Source organism: Oryctolagus cuniculus, chromosome 7 (genome assembly GCF_051225735.1).
Source record: "Oryctolagus cuniculus isolate XC-2025 breed Fujian yellow rabbit chromosome 7, ASM5122573v1, whole genome shotgun sequence".
In the NCBI taxonomy this organism is placed as follows: domain Eukaryota; kingdom Metazoa; phylum Chordata; class Mammalia; order Lagomorpha; family Leporidae; genus Oryctolagus; species Oryctolagus cuniculus.
The window spans coordinates 61,546,182-61,572,045 of NC_142873.1; the positions used below are offsets into that span (position 1 = coordinate 61,546,182).

The following is a 25,864-nucleotide window of genomic DNA, read 5'->3' on the forward strand; positions in this document are numbered from 1 at the left end:
TCTATCTGTCAAATAAATTTTTTTAAAAAAATCTCATGGTAAAAATGTTTGTGCTTATTTTCAGATTTCTCTCAGTACTTAAGTAGGAATAAGTCATTTACCTTAAAGAACAATAGAATGATAACTTAGGGCCGTTGAGGGAAAGTGACACTTGGCTGTCAGTGATCACCTTATAAAAAGACTGAACTTATGCTTTCAGGGGTTAATCCTGTTTATCAAAGGATGATTCTCTAGTCCTTCGTTGCTTAGAGTCCTTTCGATATGTTTGTTTCCAGAGCTGTTTCTCTTCTCTCATACAGTCCCACATACTCATGTTGGTGTTAATTAAGAAAAGCATTTGAAGCTTCAGTTCTCAACCACAGTTCAAAGAGATGCATATAGTAAGCTGGCGGGCTGCTCTAATGCCCTTCGTACTTGAAATGTGTACCATTCTTTGCTCTTCTTCTAGAACCATTGGTTCACTTACAACGAGACAATGACAGTGGAGAGTGTGACCCAGGCTGTATCAAATTTGGCTCTACAGTTTGGAGAAGAAGATGCAGATCCAGGTGCCATGGTGAGTATGAAGCTTGTGTCAAGTTTTCTTACAGTTTGTCCTCTGTATATCTTTCCCAGCCTCCTCAATCTCCTTCCTTTATAGCCACTTAGTTTAATCACTCTTCCTTTTGATTCTAGTCTCGTCCCTTTGGAGTAGCACTGTTATTTGGGGGAGTTGATGAAAAAGGACCCCAGCTGTAAGTACTGTTTTGCCATTTTTTCCTCCTATGTTTGGAGGGAGTGTGTGTATGTGTATTTTAATTTAGGGTAGGACTGGTAGTTTAAATTAATGAGAAGATTATTTGTAGAGATGTAGAAAAGGGACTTATGTTGCTAAATTTCAGTGTGCTTTCTTTCCTCTTTTTTTTTTTTAAGGTTTATTTTATTTATTTGAAAGGCAAAGTGACACAGAAAGAGAGAGATCTTCTGTTCACTGGTTTACACCGCAAGAGGCCACAACAACTGGACTGGGCCAGGCTAGGGGTGGGTCATACTGAAGCTAAGGAGCCAGATCCCCATGTGGGTGGCAGGGGCCCAAGTAATTGGGTCATCTTCTGCTTTCCCAGGTGCATCAGCAGGGAGCTGGGTGAGAAGCAGAGCAGCTTGGACTCAAACCTGTGCTCCTATGCATCACAGGCGGGAGCTTAACCTGCTGTACAAATTCCCAGTTCTCTGCTATTTAGACCAACACATTGGGGGTTCTATAGAGAACTTCCCTTTGGAATCAGTGGTAATTTTAGGAAGAATTAGAAGTAACTTTGTTACTGTACTCAGCGTATGTTTAAGAGTTTTGTTTTTCTGGTCTTCATCCTCAAATCCTATTTGGATAAATGTATATGAGTACCATAATTATGTATACTATACTTCTAAGTCTCTGAGGAAATTGCTACTTTTCTTAAATACTATTTAAAAGATCCAATTTCTGTTGGGGTTAATGCTACTGACACCAGCATCCTATGTCGGAGCACGGGTTCAAATCCCAGCTGCTCTGCTTCCAGTTTGGCTCCTTGTTAATGTGCCTCGGAGGGCAACAGAGGATGGTCCAAGTGCATGGGCCTCTGCACCCACGTGGGAGACCTGGAAGAAGCTCCTGGCTTGGGCCTGGCTCATCCCCAGCTATTGCAGCCATTTGGAGAGTGAATCAATAGATGAAAGACTTTTCTCTTTTTCTCTTTCTTTGCCCTCTCTTTCTCCCTCTCTCTTCCTCCCCAACCCTCCTTGTCACTCTGTCTTTCAAATAAATAAATCAATCTAAAAAAAAGATCCAGTTTTCCAGACATAGAACATCTTTTGGCTCTGCGCCTTGGTGTTTCAGTGGCGTTTCTTGGCTGCATGGTCAAACATTTATCTCTTTTAGTGATATGTTTGTTACATAATATGTCATCACTGTGAAGCATTTGGATCCTCTTTACAGGTTTCACATGGACCCATCTGGAACCTTTGTACAGTGTGATGCTCGAGCAATTGGCTCTGCCTCAGAGGGGGCCCAGAGCTCCTTGCAGGAAGTTTACCACAAGGTAATATTTATCCTGTTATTATTTCTGAAGTCAAATAACTTGCATATAATAAAATATACAGACATTAATAGTTTAGTTCTGTGAGTTTTGACAGTTTTATACCTCCTTGGAACCTCATCCTAAAGTATGCACAGTACTTCCATCATCACCCTTAAAGTGCTCATCCACCTTCTCATCAACTTTTCCCCTCCCTTGTAACCATGTTTACCACTGTAGGTGCATTTTTTTGTTCTTGTACTTTTTATAAATGGAATTTTACAGTTTGTATTTTTTTCTTATTGTTTTTAACATACTGACTCTGAGAGTCATTCATGTCGTTTTATCAATAGGTAGTTCCTTTTCACTGCTGAGTGATATACCATGGTAGGGACACGTGTTTATTCTCTACCCTCACAGCTTTGCTTAGCAAAAGCTTTCTACCCTGGTTCTCAGAGCCTCTGGGCATTTGGCAGATTTGATTTGGGTAGCTCATTGGTGTAACTAAAGGCTGCCATACTTACCATTTGGGTAGTTCCTACAGGGATGCCTGTTCATATCGATTGCTAGTAGTAGTGATTTTATATGTGGGAGCAATTAGGCACAAAACAGAATTAAAAAAAAAAAATGATTTCTAGGGGCCGGCGCCATGGCTCTAATGACTCTAATCCTCCGCATATGGCACTGGCATCGCATATGGGCGCCGGGTTCTAGTCCCGGCTGCCCCTCTTCCAGTCCAGCTCTCTGCTGTGGCCCAGGAGGGCAGTGGAGGATGGCCCAAGTGCTTGGGCCCCTGCACCCGCATGGGAGACTAGGAGGAGGCACCTGGCTCCTGGCTTCGGATCTGCGTAGCTCCAGCCATGGCAGCCATGGAAGACTGCTTGTCTTTCTGTCTCTCTCACTGTCTAACTCTATCTTCAAATAAAAAAAAAAAGTGTGTTTCTGAACTCTCAATTTGCCTTCTTAGATTTAGGGTATTTTTATTCATGGGATATCAGTATTACATTGTCTTAATTCTAAATTAAAATTTAGAGGAATTCTTTTTTTGTGTTTTTTTTTTAAGTTTTTATGTAATAAATCCATTTTTTTCATAGATAGAACTTTAGGAATACAGTGGTTCTTTCCCCCAAATCCCCACACTTCCCTCCCATCCCACCTTCTCTCCCCCACCCTCTCCCTCTCCCTCTCCCTCTCCCATTCCCATTCCCTCTCCCATCTTCTTCTTCATTATGGTTCATTTTTAATTTGACTTTATATGCAGAGGACCAACTCCACGCTAAGCATAGACTTCAACAGTTTGCACCCATGCACACACACACAACATATAAAGTACAGTTTGGGAACAAAATTTGCAGTCAGTTCTCATATTACAACTCATTAGGGACAGAAGTCCTATATGGGGAGTAAGTGCACAGTGACTTCTGTTGTTCCTTTAACAATTAACACTCTTATTTATGATGTCAGTCATCATCTGAGGCTCTTGCCATGGGCTGCCAAGGCTGTGGAAGCCTTCTGTGACCATATACTGCATCAGTATTTGGACACGGCCATAATAGAAGAATTCCTTACCATCACTAAATCCAAGTTGGCAACTTTGTTTTACCTTAAAATATGGTATTGGTTTCTCTGAATAAGTGGGTTTTACTTATTTATTATCTATTGGAATTCTGGATACACTTGCAACAGACTGTACTAATTAAGATGTCTGATTTTTATTAATACTTGCTAAATCATTCCTTCGGGTAGTTAAAAGGGAGCTCTTTGAAGAATGGAGGAATTATGTACATTAATGACTCATTTTGTCACCTTTTTTGTTTCAAGTCAATGACACTGAAAGAAGCAATCAAATCTTCACTCATCATCCTCAAACAAGTCATGGAGGAGAAGCTGAATGCAACTAACATAGAGGTACTTGGCTGTTTTTTGTTTTTGTTTTCCAGATACTGTAGCTCCCACTGCTGAAGATGGACTAGATGGAGAAAGTCACATTCTTGTATGCTATGCTCTTAAGTTATTGATAGCCTCTGAATAATAAGTAGCTTTAGTAAGGTGGTGTGTTGCAGTTGATTTCTTAACAGTGTTGCAGTGGATTCGTTTCTGAGAGGAGGAGCATGGTGGGTGCAAGAGGCTCGGAGTCACCACACAGACCCCGGGAGTCTGGTGAAAGTGGGCTTGAGGCCAGCATTAGTACAACAGCTTATATAGCCAAGACCAGCCAATCCGGTCAAGGGGTGGTCTATGCCCCAACCAATCACAGTCTGTTGCCAGGCAGTCTCCTTTGCCAGGTGGGTTTCAAAGCCATTCCTGAGTAAGTGACGCTCGCTTGCCAGCAGCCATCTTGGCATGGCCTTCTCATTCCACCACAGTGGTGATGGCAGAAGTCAGAATTCAATGAGTTAAAGAGTGAAAGGGAGGTGATAAAGTAGAAATCAAGACTATATTACTTCCTCAAGAAGTTTGGTTAGTGTCAGCAGAAGACAGCATTGAAAAAAAGGAGTTTTATTTCTGAAAGGATGGGGAAAGATGTGAAAATACTTGAATAAACTGAGAAGAAATTAGTGGATAGAAAAGGGGATGATAAAATGCATTCAGCTTTATATCAAGTACCCATCATAAGGCAGGTGCTATGCTAGATGGCAGGATACAGCTACAGAAAATCCAGTGACTACATTACACTGGGTAGTTTAAGGAACATATGGATAATAGGAGTTTGAGGTGATACTTCTGTACTATCAATAAGAACAGATTGCCATGAAAACATACAACTTAGGCCAGCACTGTGGCTCACTTAGTTAATGCTGCACCTGCGGCACTGGCATCCCATATGGGCGCCAGGTTCTAGTCCCGGTTGCCCCTCTTCCATTCCAGCTCTCTGCTGTGGCCCGGGAGGGCAGTGGAGGATGGCCAAGTGCTTGTGCCCCTGGCCCCACATGGGAGAACAGGAAGAGACATCTGGCTCCTGGCTTCGGATTGGCGCAGCACCGGCCGTAGTGGCCATTTGGGGAGTGAACCAACGGAGGGAAGACCATTCTGTCTGTCTGTCTCTCTCACTGTCTATAACTCTACCTGTCAAGTAAATTAAAAAAAAAAAAATAGAACATACAACTTAGATGAGGGCATTAGGAGAGCTTCCTGAAAGAGGCAGTGTCTGGAGAAGGGAGCAACAAGCACAAAGTCTCAAAAGATGTAAAATAGCATTGTACATAAAAGAAAAACTTGGGGGTTTTGTCTCATTACTGGTATGTCAGATATAGGAGGGTTCTTTAAAAAGTTCATGGAAAATGGAATTAAAAGATAACTTTTATTTTAGTGAAAAAAAAATTTGAAATTATCTATGGAGTGGGTCTTCAGAAAGTGCATGGAAAATGTGTATTATGAAAAAAATGCACAGATTTCAAAGATTTTTTATCAAAATAAAATAATCTTTTAATTCCCCCTTTCAACAGACTTTCTGAAGGACACTTGAGTGTAAGATATAAAAGACTGGGAAGAAGTGAGTCTGGAGAGGGATGGGCCAAATTCTGAATGTTACCACGAATGGTACATGTAGGTAGGAGGGAAGGGATCACGATGAGTAAAGATAGGTAGGCCTGGAGTGGTGTCCTCTGTTTCCCTGGTGATTGTTGGCTCACCTGCTGAGGGTGGACGAGTGCAGCAGTGAAAGGGAGGAGAAGGGGAATATTCGGGAAATTCATTATGGATGATGTGGATGAGTAAAAGAATTGCATGCCAGGCCAAAGTCAGGAGCCAAGAACTCTGTCCTGGTCTCCCACATGAGTGGCAGTGGCCTGTGTATTTGTCTTCTCAGGCATATCAGCAGGAAGGTGGATTGGATGGAGTAGCCCAGAATCAAACCAATATGAGATGTTGTGTCCCAGGTGGCAGCTTAACCTGATACACCACAGTGCTGGCTCCCTGCTTGTCATTTTTAAAAGGGCATTTTGTTGAGGTCAAATTTATATACAGTAAAATGCATCCATTTTAAGGATACAGTTCATTACATTTTTGATCTGCCACCACAGTCAAGATAGGGAACATTTCCTTCCTCCTGAAAAGTTCCCTCATACCCCTTTGTAGTCACTCCCCCACAGTGATCTACTTTCTATAAATAATGGTTTCATGTTCTAGGACTTTATATAAATGGACTGTGCTCATGTACTCTGTCTAACACCTGCTCAGCATCACGGTTCTGAGGTTCGTGTTGCGTGTCTCTTGTGTGTAGTATGTTATTGCTGAGTGCCATTCCATCTGTCCTGATTTTTTACCTTTAGTGCAAGTCTCTGCCAAATATAATCCATAATCAGGAATCATAAGGCATCTCCTCTTGTTTATTTTTTAATCACTACCATTTGTTTTGACTTTTACTATTTCTGAGACTGCTACTTGCTAAGATAATTTCTGCTTGTCAGATTTTCTGATTACTTTTTAGAACTATTATTTGATCTTTCTTGTCTGAATCTGACAGCTCTAAAATAAAAATGATTATCTTTCCTGAAAACCATTTCCTCTTCCCATTCCCCTAATTCTGGTTGATGGCACCATCGGAGTACTTACCATTCACACCAGAAACCTAGATGACTTTGGCTTCCCTCTCCTGTCACTAAATCATGTCGTTGTCCCCTTGCCATGTCACTGGCACTCTCCATCCCTGCTCCTAGTGCCTTCCCAGTCCCTTTTCTTCCTCCTGCTTTGTATGTTTTCATACGTTTCTTATTTAGTTTTCTGCTTTCCTGCATTTCAGTCCGTGTTTTCTTCATGGGTGCTAATAGAGTAGATTTTCCAGTCAACATTTATATCAATCTTCACGACTTAAAAAACATTTCTGATGCTTACTGTCTCCAAGATTAATTCCAGGTTTTCATGGTATAGTATGCAACCTCTGAAGTCATCTGCGTGTGTTTACTCTTTTCCTCTCCATAACATCTCTGTGAGATAGGTATTCCTCCTTTTTTTTTTTTTTTTTTAAGTTTGTTTATTTGAGAGGGATGGAGAGAGTAAGAACTCCCATCCTCTATTTGCCTCCCAAATGTGTAAGGTGGCCATGGCTGGGCTGAGCCTGAGGCCAGGAACTCAATCTATGTTTCCCACATGGATGGTGGAGACTCAACTGGTTGAGTCACCACTGCTGCCCCCAGGGTGTGCATTAGCAGGACACTGGACTGGGAAGCAGAGCTGGGACTTCACGCCATGTACTCTGATGGGATACAGGCAGCCCAACCAGTGTGTCAACACCAGGCCAAATGTCCACTCCAAAATAATTTTCTTCATTTTTGCTTCCCTGGTCCCTAGTACAACTCTAGTCCACAGTTGTATAAAAGCTAATTAGCATAGTGATTAATTATTGGTGGAATAAATGAAAGAAAATAACTGTTTTGTCTCACAAAGGTTTTTTGAAAGTCAAGTGAGAGAACAGTATCATATTCGTTATGTAAATGCCATTTGTCATTATGTAAATATAAGGGGTTATTTTTACTCATCTAGTGATGAGTAACTTCCTGAAGGCAGTGCTTGGTTCAAATGCTGTTATTATTGATTTGTATTCTGATTCTGTGGTCTAATCAGTGTGTCTGGTTGCTGGGTTTTGGCTTTTTAATGTTTTTGAAGGGTTGGCCAGTGAGCCATGAGAGACCTGATGAGAAAATTCTACAGGCCCTTGCTCTTTTCCTGTTTATTGACTTTCTTTCTGTCTTCATGTCAGCAATGGTCAAGTAGAGACATTATACCTTAAGAGAAGTGGTAGTGGCCGGCGCCGCGGCTCACTAGGCTAATCCTCTGCCTGTGGCGCCGGCACACCAGTTCTAGTCCTGGTCGGGGTGCCGGATTCTGTCCCGGTTGCCCCTCTTCCAGGCCAGCTCTCTGCTGTGGCCCAGGAGTGCAGTGGAGGATGGCCCAGGTCCTTGGGCCCTGTACCCCATGGGAGACCAGGAGGAAGCACCTGGCTCCTGGCTTTGGATCAGTGCGGTGTGCCGGCCGCAGTGCACCAGCCGCGGCGGCCATTGGAGGGTGAACCAATGGCAAAAGGAAGACCTTTCTCTGTCTCTCTCTCACTGTCCACTCTGCCTGTCAAAAAAAAAAAAAAAAAAAAAAAGGTCGTAACATGTGTTTTTAAATACATTTAGATCGGAACTCAGTCTGTGTGGACATGACTCTTGTATTGGGAGGAGAACTGTTTTCTAAGAGGTGAGCAGAAAAGCAGGATTCACTGAAAGGCAGAGAGATAGAACCCACTCAGACATGAGTGCAGGCAACCTCTTGGGGAAGAACTGCCCCAACCCTGGTAGGGGTCGTCCTTTGTATGGGGTAAGGACGGTGCTCAGGGCAGGGCCTGACTGAAGAATCAAAGGACACGGGGTTTGGGATGAGGCTGCAGCACACAGGGTGATCTCCAAGAATGTGTCGTGGCATCTGGTGCCTCATGGAAAGTGAGGCTTAGCTGCCTGATAGGGGATAGGTGCCAAGGCTTCAGCCATGTTGAATTGGCACTGGGATTTGGGTGGTGTGCATGGCTTGGGTGTTGGCAGTCCCTAGCTCCTTGTCCCTCACTCACTCCCTGCCTCACCCACATCCTTTTAAGTATTTCTGGGCCAGATCATCAGGTGTCTTAAGATGTACAGTAGTTTTTTAGTGTATTTTACTTATAAATAAGAGAAAAAAATCATGTAGCTGGACTATGATCATTTTCTCTATAGCTTTCAAATTATATTAAATGTCAGTAGTGGATATTACTAAAATATGCTGTAGTGTTTTTAAATTAAAGACAATATGAGGAAATTTAAGTTCATATTTTTCTTTAATTGAAAGGCAGAGCAAGAAAGAGAGAGAGATTCCGTCTGCTGGTTCATTCACCAAATGTCTGCAACTGTGGATGGCATTGACCCAAGGACTTGAGTCATCACCTGCTGCCTCCCAGGGTGTGCATTAGTAGAAAGCTGAATTGGAAGTGGAGGTGGGACTCAGTCCCATGCACTCCAGTATGGAATGTGGGCAATCCAAAACAGGGACTTAACCTGCTCTACCACAGTGCCTACCCCAAGGAAATGACATTTGAAACAGATAAAACACAAAAGCTTTTGAGGAAAATATGAAGTGGTACTTACTCCCTTAAAATATGGGGAATAAGTCATCAACATAGATCATGGAAAACCTGGTAGTTTTAGTTAAATTTGAAAATAAGCATGTGTGATCCTAGATTTTGTTTCTTAAATAGATTATTAGGGGCAGGAATTCGTTGTGGCAGTTAAGGTCCTTGTCAGAATGCCCATATCTCATATCAGAGTGCCTGAGTTTGAGTCCTGGCTCTACTTGCAATTCCAGCTTCCTGCTAATGTACACTCTGGGAGGCTGCTGGCGATGGTGGCTTGAGTAATTGGGTCCCTGAAAGATGCACACAGGAGACTCACATTGAGTTCCTGACTTTCAGATCAGCCTAGCCCAGCCCTGGCTGTTGTGGGCATTTAGACAGTGAACCAGCAGGTGGGAGATTTCTCTTGTCATTCTTCCTCTCAAATAAGTTAAAAAATAGCTAATAATCTGAACTAGTGGTTATCATTGATATCTTTTGTCACAGCTGATACCCGATACCTGTGTTAATGGAATCTTTTCATGGCCAGTAACTAAAAAACAAACAAGAGGTAGGCATTTGTCATAGTACTTAAAATGTACCTTGGGATACCTGCATCCCATATCCTAGTGCCCAGTTCAAGTTCTGACTTCTCTGCTTCTGATGCAGTTTCCTGCTGGTGCACAACTTGGAAGGCAACAGATGATGGCTCAAGTACTTGGGTCCCTGCCATTCACATGGGAGACCCAGATTGAATTCTGTGCTCCTGGCTCTGTCTTTTCCCAACCCTGGCTGTTGTGGGTTTTTGGAATGAACCAAGAGATGGAGGATCTCTCTCTTGTTTGTCTTTCTCTCTCTCCCTTTCAAATAAAATGAATGTAGATAAATAAAAATTTTTAGAAAGAAAGTTTGGGTTGTTAGAGAGAAAGTGCCTAACAACAATACTACTACTTATTGAAGGTGATTTTTTTTTTGTACAGGCAGAGTTAGACAGTGAGAGAGACAAAGGTCTTCCTTTTCCGTTGGTTCACCCCCCAAGTGGCTGCTACAGCTTGCGTGTTGTGGCCAGTGTGCTGCACTGATCCAAAGCCAGGAGCCAGGTGCTTCTCCTGGTCTCCCATGCGGGTGCAGGGCCCAAGCACTTGGGCCATCCTCCACTGCATTCCTGGGCCACAGCAGACAGCTGGATAGGAAGAGGAGCAACCGGGACAGAATCCGGTGCCCCGACTGGGACTAGAACCCAGGGTGCCGGCACCGCAGGCGGAGGATTAGCCTAGTGAGCTGAGGCGCTGGCAGGTGATTTTTTTTTTTTTTTTTTTTTTTTAAAGATTTATTTATGGCTGGCGCCTCAGCTCACTAGGCTAATCTACCTGCAGCGCTGGCACCCTGGGTTCTAGTCCTGGTTGCTCCTCTTCCAGTCAAGCTCTCTGCTGTGCTGCTGTGGCCTGGGAGGGCAGTGGAGGATGGCCCAAGTGCTTGGGCCCTGCACCCGCATGGGAGACCAGGAGGAAGCACCTGGCTCCTGGCTTCGGAGGGGCACAGCGCCGGCTGTAGCGGCCTTTGGGGGGGGTGAATCAATGGAAGGAAGACCTTTCTCTCTGTCTAACTCTGCCTGTCAAAAAAAAAAAAAAAAAGATTTATTTATTTATTTTGAAAGTCAGAAGGAGAGTCCGAGAGGGAGAGCTCTTCTATTTCCTGGTTCACTCCCCAATTGGCCGTAACAGCCAGAGCTGTGCCGATCCAAAGCCAGGAGATTATTCCGGGTCTCCACATGGGTACAGGGGCCCAAGGACTTGAGCCATCTTCTACAGCTTTCCCAGGCCGTAGCAGAGAACTGGATCGGAAGTACAGCAGCCAGGACTCGAACTGGCACCCATATGGGATGTCAGCACTGCAGGCAACAGCTTTACCTGCTATGCCACAATGCCAGCCTCTAAAGAAAAATCTTTTTAAAAAGAACTACTTATTTAAGAGGCAGAGAGAGAAAGGCAGGCTTCCCATCTGGGTCACTCGTCCAGTTGCCTGCAGTGGTCAGAACTGGGCTAGGCTGAAGCTGAAAGCAGGAAACTCAATCCAGGTCTCCCGCGTAGGGGACAGGAACCCAATTCCTTGAGCCGTCATTGCTGCCTCCCAGGGTCTGCATTAGCAGGTAGCTGGAGTCAGGAGCTGGGAATTGAACCCAAGAACTCAGTGTGAGACACAAGTGAGCAGGGAAGGATACAGGTGTTATAACCAGCATCTTAACCATTAAGCTAACATCTGCTGCTAAGGGAGTGTTTAACAGAACAAGTAGTGAGTCTGTGTAGTTTGAGATCCTTGTTGAAGTAACTTCATGAGGTGACAATGATACTAGGTATTTGGTTAACTATTTCACGGTGGATTAGCCTGAAAACAGAAAATTTGGTCAATACGAATTTTTATTTTGGAGTCAGAGAGCTATTTTAGGGGCCCGCTGCCTGGAAAGGCCATCCCAGGGACAGCAGATCCCTTAGTTCCTAAAGAACAGCTGTGTCAGTGGCCTGGCTTCTCCTGACCATGCGAGGGTAATCGAGCCCAGCTCATGAACCCTTCTCTGTTTTCTTTGCAGCTAGCCACGGTGCAGCCTGGCCAGAATTTCCACATGTTCACAAAGGAAGAGCTTGAAGAGGTTATCAAGGACATTTAAGGAAGTGTGAGCCTCACAACTTTCCAGGGACAATTTCAGTTCTCCCGATTGCCCTTAAATTTTATTTCCAGCTCCTATTCCTTGGAAAATCTCCAGTCTATGTGCTTTTTTTTTTTTTTTTTAATGATGTCTGTACATAAAGACAGTTCTGAAATAAAGAAATTTTAAGATATTTAGTAGACTGTTCTTTTAAAATGCAGTCTTGTCTTGAAATGCTTATGTTAGTGGGCAAAAAAGATAGTGATATTAATGTCTGTTAATACCTTATTAAAGCTCCTGTTCTAAAATTCTTTCAGTGGTCCTTAGAACAGCCAGTTCCAGCAGTGGACCCCTTGGTCTTGGTAAATTATCTCAAACTCATCCAGCTCTTCTTGGTGGTTAGATCATGGTAATACCACTGTAAGTCTACTTCAGTCCTGGGGTTTCTCTTAAGTAAATAGGTATTTTGCTGCTGTCCTTAAGGAATAAGATGATATTCACTGATCATCAAGGGCATGATCTGAGGCCCTCCTCAAAACATTGACAGATTGGAATAAGCCACTTAGAGTGTTGTACTTACTAGTTCTTGTGTCTGAATGAACAATTTGGGAAGAGATTTTCCTTTTTATAAAGTTAAGGACTATAGAAAATCCACAATCAGGGCCTCACTGGCAGTCGGCTACAAATCTCAACCAAATCAGTAAGAGAATTGTAGAATTCAGAAGCAGTTTACGTTAGACTGTTGGGATGTGTTGTGACATCTCCCATTAGAGCTGCCATGATATGGCTTGTTGAGAGTGTTAAAGAATTTAACAATTTCAGCCTCAAAAACAACCACAGGAAGTAGCTGTCATTATCTCTAAATAGAGGAATCTAAGGCTGTGGACACAGAAATTAAGCTGTTGGGCCTTGAATTCAGATTTTGTGGTTTCAGAACACCTGCTTGTGTATTAATATGGAAATATTATGGAGATTTGAGATGTACTTGAGCTAATTCATGGATGATATAGAATTGATTAATTCATAAATGAGAGTTGATTTACTAATGAGGACGCCAGAACCACTTGCTGGGCTCCATGTGTGGTCTTTATTAGAAAGTGTACTCTGTGATGTTTAAGTTGTGACTGTTTGAGTAGGCTGAATTCATACTAAGTTCATCCTGTAATTAAAGCAAAAAATAATGTGCTTATATGCATTTGGAAACTGCAATGACAGGAAGCATTTGAAAGAAAGAAATTGCACTAGATGCACACAAGGACAGTAGGGTATTAGAGTGTATTGGCACCATGTTCCAGAGAAGTCTGGTGATTGTATCCCTCTTAACATTTTATTAAGTCCTACTAGAGAATAGCATTGAAAAATCCTGTCAGCTCCAGTTGATTCCTTTAACAAATTCATTGAGCACCTATCACCTATATACCAAACAGTGTATTAAGCAGAGCTGTGAAAATGCTAAGTACACTCTGCTCCTAGTGAAACTCACTGCTAGGAGGGGGAACCAGGAAGTAAACGATATTCCCTCTGACACTGTAGGTAGTACAGAAGAGGGCAAAGCACATGGTGCTCCAGGAAGAGGAACTGTGTCTGGGCCACGTACATCATGTAGGGGAAAAAATGCATCTCCAGTTTATGTGGTTTCCCTTCTGCCTGGACAATGTGCATTTCTGCCTGTTAAAATGGTAAATTTCATGCCCTTAATACTTAATAATGTACATTCTCCAAAGAGAGCTTTGGTTTTGTGTTGAATATTAAAACAAGTTTCTTGTGCAGAAATGATTGAAGGAGAGGGTTTTATGATGTGTCATCGCTCTCTATTCATCTTTGTGCCATTGGATGTAGTTCTGGAGAAAAAGGTAGGTTTTAGTAATAAGGTAAATTTGCATATTTTAGCCCTACACAGTATGACCTTGTGTGCAGTTTTTCACAAAGGAGAACTGACTGCAACATTTATACCTAGTGCCTGTGTCATAAGACAAAAGTGAGGGGCCGGCACCATGGCTCACTTAATCCTCTGCCTGTGGCACCGGCATCCCGTATGGGTGCTGGGTTCTAGTCCAGGTTGTTCCTCTTCCAGTCCAGCTCTTTGCTGTGGCCCGGGAAGGCAGTGGAGGATGGACAAAGTGCTTGGGTCCCTGCACCCATGTGGGAGACCAGGAGAAGCACCTGGCTCCTGGCTTTGGATCAACGCGCGCCAGCCGTAGTGGCCATTTGGGGAGTGAACCAACGGAAGGAAGACCTTTCTTTCTCTCACTGTCTAGAACTCTGTCGAATAAATAAAAAAAATTAAAAAGACAAAAGTGAAATACTAAGTATTCACCCAAACATTTTCGCAGGGCCACATGCAAACTAACACCATGTCCCCAGCAACCGTTAGAGTTTTAGGAAATACAGTAAGCGTAGATTAAGTAAATGCAACACATCAAAAATAAAGGTAAACAACCCAGTTGAGATAGGCAAAGGAAATAAACAGATTTTTCAAAAGAGGAAATCCAAATGGCCAACAGACAATTGAAACAATGTTCAGGAGCACTAGCTGTCAGGGAAATGCAAATCAAAATCACAATGCAGTTTCACCTCACCCCAGTTAGAATGGCTGTCATACAGAAATCAATAAATGCTGGGGGCCAGCACTGGTGTAGTGGGTAAAGCCACCGCCTGCAGCGCTGGCATCCCATCTGGGTGCCGGTTTGAGTCCTGGCTGCTCCACTTCCCATCCTGCTCTCTGTTATGGCCTGGGGAAGCAGTAGGAGATGATGGCCCAAGCCCTTGGGCCTCTGCACCTGCATGGGAGACCCAGAGGAAGATCTTGGCTCCTGGCTTCAGATCGGCACAGCTCAGGTCTTTGAGGCCAACTGGGGAGTGAACCAGCAAATGGGAGACCTCTCTCTGCCTCTCCTCTTCGCTCTGTGTAACTCTGACTTTTAAGTTAAATAAATAAATCATTGTAAAAAAAAAAAAATGCTGGCAAGGATGTGGGGAAAAAAGTTACCCTAATACACTGTTGGTGGGAATGTAAACTGATAAAACCACTAAGGAAGACAGAATGGAGGTAACCTCAGAAATCTGAATATAGACCTACCATATGACTCAGCCATCCCACTCCTGGGAATTTACCCGAGGGGAATGAAATCAGTAAACAAAAGAGTTATCTGCACCTCATGTTTATTGCAGCTCAATTCACTATAGCTAAGACATGGAATCAACCTAAATGCCCGTCAACCAAAGACTAGATAAATTATGGGATATGTACACGATAGAATACTACACAGAAGTAAAAAAAAAAAAATGAAATCATCATTTGCAACAAAATGGATCAATCTAGAAAACACCCTGCTGAGTGGATTAAGCCAGTCCCAAAGGGACAAATACCATATGTTCTCCCTGAAAAGTGACAACTGAGCACCTACAAGCAAATCTGTAGAAGTGAAAATGACACTTCAAGAAGGGATGATTTGAGCTGCCCTTCTCTTGACTGTTGAGGAACAGGTTTTTTTTTTGTTTGTTTTTGGGGGGGGGTTCTTCATACTATTTGTTGAACTGTTAAAGTTAATCGTGTATAAAGTCAATTGAAAATAGATCTCAGTAAAAAATGGGAATATGGGAAGTTTGTAACTGTAAAGCTGTATAGTTCTGCGTACATTCCTATGGACTTCTAAGTTTAAAAACTTGCCACAGGACCCCCAAATCCCATTAGGCTTGGTGGTAAAAATGTCATCTTAAGTGTTAAAGTGAACATATAGATACGATTAAGTGTTAAAGTGATCATATAAATAGGATCAAGTGTCTGGTGATAATAGAATTTAAAAGGAGAGAATATTCCAACATGGGAAGCAGTCCACACAGTAGACTTAGAATGACAACTGCTTTAAGTAACATTCTTGACCTCAGAATCAGCCCTTAAGGCTTCCTGGTCTGGCTGAAAAGCCTGTGAGAGCATTTCATGCATGAAAAGCCAAGACACTGTGGCAAAAAATGTTCTACATGAAGGATCTCTGAGATCCCAGCAGAAAGAAGTGGCCTTCAAAGAAGGATGTTCTTTTCTCTAAAGGGAGGAAAGAACTTAACTTTGTTTACAGCCTTGTTCAAATACTGACAGAGTTTGTGGATTCAAAAGGCTTCCATAGCCTAAGCAGTTCATGTCAAAAGCCTCGGATGCTGGGGCCGGCACTGCGGCACTGCGGCGCAGTGGGTTAAAGCCCTGGCCTGAAGCACTGGCATCCCATATGGGCGCCGATTCTAGTCCCGGCTGCTCCTCCTCTGATTCAGCTCTCTGCTATGGCCTGGGAAAGCAGTAGAAGATGGCCCAAGTCCTTGGGCCCCTGCACCCATGTGGGAGACCCAGAGGAAGCTCCTGGCTCCTGGCTCTGGATTGGCACAGCTCTGGCTGATGCAGCCATTTGGGGAGTAAACCAGTGGATGGAAGACCTCTCTCTCTGTCTCTACCCCCTCTCTGTAACTCTGTCTTTAAAATAAACAAAATAAATCTTAAAAAAAAAAAAAGCCTCAGGTGGTCACTGATGTCATACATAAAAGAGTGTTAATTGTTAAATTAACAACAGGAGTCACTGTGCATTAACTCCCCATGCAGGACCTCTCTTCAAGAGTTGTATTATGAGAGTTAACAGTAAAACTAGTTCTCATTTTGTGTGTGTGTGTGTTCGCATGCGCGCGCAAATTGTTAAACTCTTAGTATAGAGTTAGGCTTCTGTGTATAGTTAATTGAAAATGAATCTTAATGGAGAATGGGACTGGGAAGAGGAGAGGGAGGAGAAGGGGGAGTGGGAGGGCAGGTATGGTGGGAAGAATAACTATATTCCTAAAGTACTTATGAAATTTGTATTCCTTAAAAATAAATTAAAAAGAAAAAGGTAAATGATAATTGCAACATAGTTAAAAGGTGTATTTGTTCATTCTCCCGGAAGATGGCACTGTTGAGCTGAGTTTTTCCTCTTCTTATAGTAAGACAATAGACTATTCATCTTTGTGTCACCCAAACAAAGAAATACTCCTTTATAGGCCCTCCTCTCCCCCCAACTAATCACATGCTTCTGGAACTGACTGTCGTGTGATCCACTCCTCAGTTGGCATCGTTTAAATAATTTGTATTTTAAAAAATAGTCTGACACATAGTAGTTATGGAAAGGAACAAAGTATTCACCAGCACAAGCTTTCCTTGTCAGTCCAGTAACAAAACTTGGAGGACTGCCCTGGTGGCATTCGGAAACATCTTCACTTCTGCCACACCGGCGTTGTTTGTGTGTGTGTGTGTGTGGCGGGGAGGGATGGACGGTTGTGAATCTTTGTACAAGTTAACATGACCAGAGTCCTTTGATGCAAATACTGGGTTGGGTGCACTGCACCATTTTGCTCCATAGCAAACATACCCTCCTCTGAGTTTCCGCCAGATTACGGTGAAGTCATTTTGTCAGTTTATCTGAGTGCCATAGTTTGTATCTTTATGCTTGCCACCTTGTCTGTGGACCAGTGTCTAGCATTTGGAAGGGATGGAGTCAGGTTTAAAGGATTCAGAACTGGCTTTACCTGTACTGCCTGTTCCAGAAGTCTTGTGCGCAGCATCTGCGGTAAAGGGAACGGTGTGGGGGTTTTATTTCTTGGAGGCGGGGTGCTGATTTGGGGACATCACGTACTGGAACCAAACTTGAGCAATGTGGTCACTGCCAGGTAGAACTGACGAAGCCCTGATATGCATCTGTACAGTGATCATGTATGTATAAAGCAGGCATCGGGCAGTTCTCCTGGCCCCTTTTACTTGCCCGAAAAACCTGGAGCTATACCCAGAATCCAGGAAAAGCCATAGCGATTCCTCGTTCGGCCTGCCTCCCCGCAGAAGAGACTGGCCAGGCAGGCCGAATGTGCAGGAAGGCGCCTCTCCCGGCTCGCAGGACTGGCGGAAGCCCTGGAGTCTCTCTGCCTCCGCAGCACTGGGCCCACACCAGTGCGCGTTCATCTCCCGGGCCTCAGGGCGGCTGCCTGCGCAGACAATGGGCGCTCGGGCGAGCAGAGGCTAAAACCTGCAGCACCGGTTCCAGGCGAAGCCCCCCTTCCCAGTCGAGGGAGCGCAGGGAGCTGGTAAAGATCGCCAGGCGCCACTCAACCGGAGGGGCTTTCGGGGAGTCTCGGGGCGGGAGCGTCGTAGCCCAAGTTCCAGCGTGAAGGCGCCTGAGGAGCTGCGAGGGGTCGAGGGCGCCACGGCGCGAGGGGCTTCGAGGGCAGGTTGGAGGAACTCTGGAAGGCCGGCCCCGGAGCCGCAGGGCGAGGGGGTGACCTCAGCCGTCCCCGCCACGTTCCAGCCAATCAGCCCCGCAGGTTGGCATCCGAATCCCAGACCCCCGAAGCCGGAGGCAACGCGAGCCAATGAGGAGTGGGCCGGGGAAGAAGGACAGGCGGGCCGTCCCTGCGGGCGCGGAGGCCGGGCCGCGCGTATCCAAGGAGCGCCCCGCCGCGCTCGGGGGTGTGGCGCGGCGCCGGCGGGGGTGGGCGGGCGCGCCGGGCGGCAGGTGTCAGCGGCGTCGGCACTCGGCGGCGATGGAGCGGCCCCGGGCAGCTGCGGGCGGCCTCTCGCGCCAGCCCCGCGGCCTCGGCCTCGGCCTCCTCCTCCTCCTCCTGCAGCTGCTGCCGCCCGCGACCCTCGGCCAGGACCGGCTGGACGCGCCGCCGCCGCCCGCCGCGTCGCTGCCGCGCTGGGCCGGCCCGCTCGGTGTGAGCTGGGGGCTGCGCGCGGCCGCGGCCGGGGGCCCGTTGGCCCGCGGCGGCCGTTGGCGCCGCAGCGCTCCGGGCGAAGACGGGGACTGCGGCGGGGTCCCAGACTTCGTCTCCAAGCTGGTCAACAACACGCACCAGGTGAGCGCGGACCGACCCCTGGCCGCCGCCCGAGCCCGCGGCGGGAGGAGCCGGCCCGGGCCGCGGGGCTGTGTGTTTCGTCACAGCCGCGGCGGGCTCGGGTTCTCACGGCGTTCTGTGAGTTGTCAAAGCCTGCCGGGGCGGCGGCGTCTTCCCGTGTGTGTGTATGTGTGTGTGTGTGTCAGGGACGAGCAGCCAGGATCGCGGCCGCCGGCTCGGCGGCGCCTGGCGGAGGCGCTGGGCCGGGCGGAAGCCGAGGCGCGGCCTCGGGGCTGGGCAAGCGCAGGCCGGCGAGGCGGTGTGTGGAGGCCCCGGCGAGGCTTGGGGGACTCGAGGCGTGTTCTGATAGTTCAAGGAGCGGTCATTAGGACGCAGCGTCTGGGCCGTGTCTCCTGCCCCGCGCGAGCTGGCCTCGTCCCGTGGTACTGGAACGCCGACCGCGCTGTCTGCCTCCTGTAGAGGCCAGATCGCCAGCAGTTCAGAAAACACATTGCGGATGCTACGCTTGGAGCCAGTTACTGAGATCGAAAGGCTCTGTCCGTGGGGGACCGGCAGCTCCACCTTTGTAGCTCCGTCCTGGCCTTCGGTGGGAGTTGGGCTCCGAAGTTAACCATTTAGTTGTTGCTGCCCACACGTGTGTTCTTCCTCTGGTCTTTCCCTCGTCCACAGAGAATGGCACGTGGGAACAGTGAGGAACCCATCACTCGCCCTGTGGCTGCACCTGTTCTTGTGTAACCCCATTCCTTTCCCGGGTCAGCCGCCCTCGGTCTCCCCTGGACCGTGCTGAGCGCCGGTGACACAGTTCTCAGCTCTGGGGACACCAGTATGCCAGGATCAGGATGACTGTGCTCAACTGGCTAAAGATAGCCCGGCGGTGCAGACGGGGTGGGGGGCGATGAGCGCAGCCGGGGTGGGATGGCACGGAGAGGCCCTCCTGTTTGATGAGCACAAGGTGGTTGAGTAGACTGCGTTTCCACAGCTTCCGGTTTTTAATTTCTGTCCAGACCTGCCCCCTTCCTTGGGCCAGCTGCATACAACATTCTTACTTCATAGCCAGAATCATCTTCTCTCCCTGGTTGGCCTACCTGGGGCTTGCTGCTGCTCATGTATTTATTTCTTAACCAGATTCTCCCTGGTTAGTTTGAGTTGATATATTGTTTGTAAATGTACATTCCAAAACAGGATGTGGAGAGAGCTGGCCCAGGCCCTTCTGAGGCCAGATCCGCTCTGGAGCAGATCTGACACTGCTCATTCATTGACAGTCCATGAGTGAAGACATCCCCTTCTTTTCATTTTATTCAGTTACTGTTGCCAGTGAGTTGCTTTTTTTTTTTTGGAAGTCAGTCTTCTTTCAGTAACCTTATTTAAAATAAGCCTTTCTGCATTCTTTGCTCACCCAGGGTCTTTTCTCCAAAGATCACAGCCTTTTAGCGGCTTGTTTATCTGGAAGAGCCTTCATCAACAGCCTTTACCATAGAAATGGTTGAGCAGTGTCACTCCGCTCCGGAGGGGCTCACTTCCTCAACCAGGGGGTGTTCGGGAGGAGTTGGTTCTGCTTTTCAGTCCGGTGTATTAAAGAAGTCCCAGTGAATCATCCTGAGCCGTGCTGAAGAGGTCGGGTATTTTCTGGCCCCTGGTAAACAGTTTGAAATAAGTAAACAGTTTGAAATAAAAGTGTCCACATGACAGAACAACTTTTTGTCTTTTTTTTTTTTCTTTCTTTTTGGTCTAAGGTGGTAAGTGCTTTGGCACAGCTGGGGAAGGGAAAGACACTTAGTCTGATTTTTCTTGTGTTTTGTAACGAGATTGAATCCCTAAGAAAAAATCAAGAGTTCTTGGTTCTCCGTTAATTTCTTATACCTGACTGCTGTTCTTTGCAAGCGGCATAATTCATATAATCACTGATTGTGAGTGCTCTCCAGACGCCCACCTCTGTGCCAGAAGCTGGGGGTGCCAAGGGAGGAAGGGAGGATGGTTTGCTGAAGGTTTCGGCATATCTCCTGGGCCTGTTTCTATGACTTGTGAGAAGATAGCGGCATTTAACTAATCTCAAGACAGCTGAGCCAAGCCAAAGCGTGATAGGGCTGTGGTTTATGGTTTTAGGGGACCTGCGCCCTGATAGCCTCCAATTCAGGCTTCTTCATTCATTGCCCTCTTTGCCCAAAACCCCCTGTTTCTCTCCAGGAGGTTTCCCTTCATTGTCCTCTCTTTTCAATCTGTGTGTTTAAATTACTTCAAATGTGTTGCATTTATTGGGGACGCTATATAGTTTTCACATAGAAGCCATGCTTATCTGCTCTATTTTGGCATTTAGAGGGAGGAGAGGGACATGTTTTCCTTCTAGTGGCAGTATTATAAATAACTTAGACTCATGGGAAAGAAAGTGAAAATTAAAAACGTTGGCTGTTACTGAGAATGGAAAGCAGAAGGAGCAACAAGAAAACAAAGGAGAAAGACAGCCACACTTTACCAAAATTCTGCTTCCAAGGTTGGCTCTGAGGGCTGGACATGCCACGGAAGGGCAACGTAGCCCCAGGGGGCAGGCAGGCTTTGAGGCCAGCCTGCACTGGAATCCAGACTGTGTCACTTCATAGCTGTGTGATCTGGGATCAGTTACTTAAGTCCTCTCTGTCTCTGTTCCTCATCCCTAAAATGGAGAAAACAAGAGTGCTTATTCCCTCATAGGGTGGTTGTGGGAGTTAAGTGACTGTGCATCTAAACTGGGTTACGTCTTAACTCAGCAGAACAGTGTCTACTGTTTCATTAGGACCCAGTAAGAAGTTAGCTTTTGTTTCTTATTAGGAGTGATTTGTAAGCACGCATTTCTTACACAAGTGGATGGTCTTGTTGTCCTCGACCCCAAACAATTCTTGTGCTGCACCTTTTTTTTTTTTTTTAAGATTTATTTATTTACTTGAAAGGCAGAGGGAGAGAGGTCTTCCATCTCTGGATCACTCCTCAGATGGCCGCAATGGCCAGAGCTGCACCAATCCGAAGCCAGGAGCCAGGAGCTTCTTCCAAGTCTCCCAAGGACTTGGGCCATCTTCTTCTGCTTTCCCAGGCCATTGCAGAGAGCTGGATGGGAAGTGGAGTGGCCAGGTCTTGAACTGGTGCCCATATGGGATGCCAGCACTGCAGGCGGTGGCTTTACCTGCTACACCAAAGCATAGGCCCTTGTGTGGCACTTTTAATGATTCTTTCCTCCGGGTGCGTAGAGTGTCCATAACATGTATCCCTGTGTACATGACAGATCCTGAGCAGGCCTGGGAGATTTTATTGACGTTGGTTGCTAAGTTGAGTTGCCTGAACACATTTCTCCTGTAGGCACCCCTTTGAGGGCAGCCATGAAACTCTTTAAAGACCCAGATGCAGCGCTTGGCCAGAGTTTTGGTGGTGGCTGACATAATTTCCTTACTTCTCCTTCCTGTGTACAAACCCTCTGACAATTTCCTCAAAACGTTGGCAACTTCCAATTAACAGAGCTGAGAACTGTTGCCCGTTTTCTCTCCTCCCTGCGCTCCTGTCACCAACTGCTTCTGTCCACATAACTTCCCGACTCCCAGCCCAACCTCAGAGCAACTGGTTCCTTAGATAAACAGGCGCTGCCGGGAGGCCGCGGTGTACGGGGTGGCAGTTCCAGAAGAATGTGCGTGTTTGTTTGCCGGCTCTGGCAGGGCTGCGGCGGGCCGACGGGACTGAATGTGCCCGTGGCAGCCTGCTTTGCATCACCAGTCCTCTACAGCCCCCTGCCACGCGGAAGGTCAGCGCCTTTAGCCTCCCTGGAACGTTCTCACTGCCTTGTCAATGCCTGGACTGAGCCTGTGTCTGCGGTACCCTTACCTGCACACCTGCTCCCACCAGGGCTCGTTTAATCTCTTGGCTCATGTTTCTTCCAACCTGTTTTGGGCAGAGGAACAGGAACTCTGGAGGCCCTGCTTGGTCCTGGTTGAAAGAGCAAGCAAAACCCTCAGGAAATGTCCACCCATGCACGGTGTCCTGGTCAGACCCTCAACCCTGAGAAGGGCATCAGGCTGGCGTGTGGACCAGGGGTCTCAGCAGCTCTGGAGAAGTGTCATTTTAATCTGGGGAAAGGTCCTAGCCAGGTGTGACCGATGGCTCACAGGGGGACAGCTGGCTTTGGGCATCACAATCCCAAATCCAAGCTTTGAGTCTTCCGCCTGCTTGTGGAAGAGGGCGTGTGCCCTGGTCCACTTCCTTGCTGTCATAGCGGCACTCGCAGGCTCTGCACCCTACTGCTTCTCATCTGCACCTCAGGGACACACAGGTTGGCACCAGCTTCCCCTGCACTCTGCTGACCCCCACCCAACTCTTGCCGGCAGCCGTTGGCCTCTCAGCGGCTGACAGCAGTGACTCTGCTCCCCAAGTGGGGCCGTCACCTGCCAGGCCATGGGTTGTAGTGCTCAGAGAGGGAGAGTAAGGTCTTCTCACCCCCCCTCCTTCCCTTCCCTCCCCTGCCCTTCAGCTTCTGTCTCCCCAGAAAGTGACCTGTGTTTTGAGGCTGGATAAATGAGGCCTACGTGTTTAATATGATTAGGGGACCAATATTAAGGCAGAGAAAAACATCAAATTTGACATGCAGTTGTTCCTAGGAAGAACTATGTGGTTATGTTCCAAAACAGCTACTGCATCTTTGCATGTCTATGAATTTTCAGTTCCCTTTTTCTCCCTTTGCTGCCACTTTAATCTGTTTCTCTATTACTCACCTGTTTTAGAAACTTAGCAAAAACTTGCTTTTTTTTAAGGTTTATTTATTTATTTGAAAGGCAGGGTTACAGAGAGGCATAGGCAGAGAGAGAGAGGTCCTCCATCCTCTGGTTCACTCCCCTGATGGCCATGATGGCAGCCAGAGCTGGGCTGATCCGAAGCCAGGAGCCAGGAGCTTCTTCCAGGTCTCCCACGTGGGTGCAGGGGCCCAAGCACTTGGACCATCTTCTACTGCTTTCCCGGGCCATAGCAGAGAGTTGGATGGGAAGTAGAGCAGCCGGGACTCGAATTGGTGCCCATGTGGGATGCTGGCACTGCAGGCAGGGGCTTTACCCACTACCCCACAGCGCCGGCCCCAACTTGCTCTTCCTACTCCGGGGCCTCACCATTCTGCCCGCAGGTGAGCCTGAAGAGCAGCGAGCCCTATGAGTGAGCTAATCCATTTCAGTCCATCCTGGGCGGCTGTTTAGTTGTTGTTCGATGGTGGCCGTGGTCTCAGTTATGTTGGTGATGGGTGCCTCTGAGCCTCGCGACAGATCCTTCGTACCTCTGCAGGCTGTTAGGTGAACAAGAGGCCCTGCTTAGAGATCTAGTCTGTTTTTCCCACTTCGCCCCCAACCCTCCTCTCAGGAAACCACGGTAAAAACAAAACCCTCCCCTCAGAACCTACAACGTTCAGCTGAGAATGTTTTCTGTGCTTCTGTTTGGCCATTTCCCCTTCTAACTTCCAGTTCCACCCACAACATGAGACGTCTTAGACTAGCTCTCCTTTGCCTTGGAAAAGAAAAAAAAAATCCCGTGATCTACGTGGGACAAGAGGAGGCCAGAGGTTGTGATGGCGAATGTTGATCTGGCAGCCCCGGATTTGGAAGCCCACTGTGGCTCCTGGCTCCTGGAGGGGCTGGAGTATCCGTGGGCTTCGCATCTGGGGGTGATTTGCCACCACCTCCAGAGCCGGCTTCTGTGAAACACCAGCGTTCTTGAGGAGGGCGGGACTGGGGCTTTGTTCCTGTAATTGTGAAGGACAGTTGTCTCTTTCTGGGGGCAGTGGTGATACTCCATCGTCACTTGTTGGCTCAAAGATCAACTGCTAATCAAAGCTACTAGCTCGGGGAATCTGAAAGTAAACCCAGTAGATACATGACAGCAAGCGTGGTTTTGTTTTTTTTTTTCTCCTTCCCTACAGTATCCTGTCAAAACTGGAGCTTGCTTCTTTTGTTCATCCTGCTTGCCTGCGTGTTTGAAAGTAGATGGGCTTGCCATAAATACACTCATACACGGAAACTGACATATGATTCATTGGCTGAAGTATTTTTATCAGAAGAAAATCTAGGTTTGTTCCTTAAGAGCTTACGAATACCATCCCTCTTAGGTTCGCTTTTTTTGCTACAGAGTTTTATTTTTCCTGTAACTTCTAAAAAAGCGAAGTTCTGATATTGCACATTCACTAGTTTGCAAGTCTGGTTCCACGGCACGAGCACCCTGAAGGCCCAGGAGAAACCCAACTGAGAAGGAAACTTAATTTACTGTAGTACTTCTCAGATGGAATGGTGATCTGGTATTTGCTGTTTCCTATAAGGGATTTAAAACTTAGATGTGTTGTATGTAAAACATGGATGTGCCATTTGTAAAATTCCCAGTACCTGGCTTTCAGTCCTGCCCCTGATGCTCCATAGCTGTGTGATCATGGACAATCACTTAATTTCTCTGACCTTCAGAGTTGTGTTCTAAACCTAAAACTCATTTCTTTATTTTCACTCTATTTGAAAGGCAGAGAGAGAGAGAGAGAGAGAAAGATCTTCCACCTGCTGAATTTTTTTTTACCCAAATGGCTACAGCAGACTGGGCTGGGCCAGGCTGAAGCCAGGAGCCAGGAATAAGAACCCTGGTACTTGAGCCATCAGTCATCACTGCTTCCCAGGGTACACATTAGCAGGAAGCTGGGTCGGAAATGGAGCTGCCAAGACTCAAACCAGGCACTTCTAAGCAGTGCCCTTTTTATTTTATTTTTTTTTTATTATTAAATATTATGTTTTTTTTAACTTTTATTTAATGAATATAAATTTCCAAAGTACGATTTATGGGTTACAATGGCTTCCCCCCCATACCGTCCCTCCCACCCACAGCCCTCCCCATTCCCACTCCCTCTCCCCTTCCATTCACATCAAGATTCATTTTCGATTATCTTAATATACAGAAGATCAGCTTAGTATACATTAAGTAAGGATTTCAACAGTTTGCTCCCACACAGAAACATGAAGTGAGGAATAATAGATGATTTTTTTTAAATGATGATGAAATCAGATCAGACCTATTGTCATGTTTAATCCCAGTGAGAGTCAAGTTGGGAGTTGATAATTTTTTTTTCCCCTTTTTATTTTTTTTAAGATTTATTTATTTTATTTGAAAGGCAGAATTAGAGGCAGAGGCAGAGAGGGGAGGGGGGTCTTCCATCCACTGGTTCACTCCCCAAATAGCCAGAATGGCCAGAGCTGGGCTGATCCAAAAACAAGAGCCAGGAGCTTCTTCCAGATCTCCCATGTG

The 25,864-nt window shown here is 46.4% G+C and overlaps 2 protein-coding genes across 12 annotated transcripts in view; both read left to right on the plus strand.

Moving 5' to 3' along the window:
• Positions 1–11,927, plus strand: part of PSMA5 (proteasome 20S subunit alpha 5) — a 29,260-nt gene extending 17,333 nt beyond the window's left edge. For both annotated transcript variants that reach the window (XM_002715806.6, XM_070077931.2), the window contains 5 exons: positions 449–556; positions 676–734; positions 1,952–2,054; positions 3,852–3,938; positions 11,678–11,927. In XM_002715806.6, the coding sequence (XP_002715852.1) occupies positions 449–556; positions 676–734; positions 1,952–2,054; positions 3,852–3,938; positions 11,678–11,755 (435 nt within the window). In that variant the 3' untranslated portion in view covers positions 11,756–11,927. The remainder of the gene's footprint in view (positions 1–448; positions 557–675; positions 735–1,951; positions 2,055–3,851; positions 3,939–11,677) is intronic.
• A 5,729-nt stretch (positions 11,928–17,656) lies between these two features.
• The window catches only part of SORT1 (sortilin 1), an 85,703-nt gene continuing 77,495 nt past the window's right edge, over positions 17,657–25,864 (plus strand). For 8 of the 10 annotated variants that reach the window (XM_051856186.3, XM_089300206.1, XM_051856189.3 and 5 more), the window contains exon 1: positions 18,095–18,595. In XM_051856186.3, the coding sequence (XP_051712146.2) occupies positions 18,110–18,595 (486 nt within the window). In that variant the 5' untranslated portion in view covers positions 18,095–18,109. Of the gene's footprint in view, positions 18,062–18,094; positions 18,596–25,864 lie in introns of those variants that run through there. The other 2 variants (XM_089300208.1, XM_089300209.1) reach the window with 2 other exon arrangements.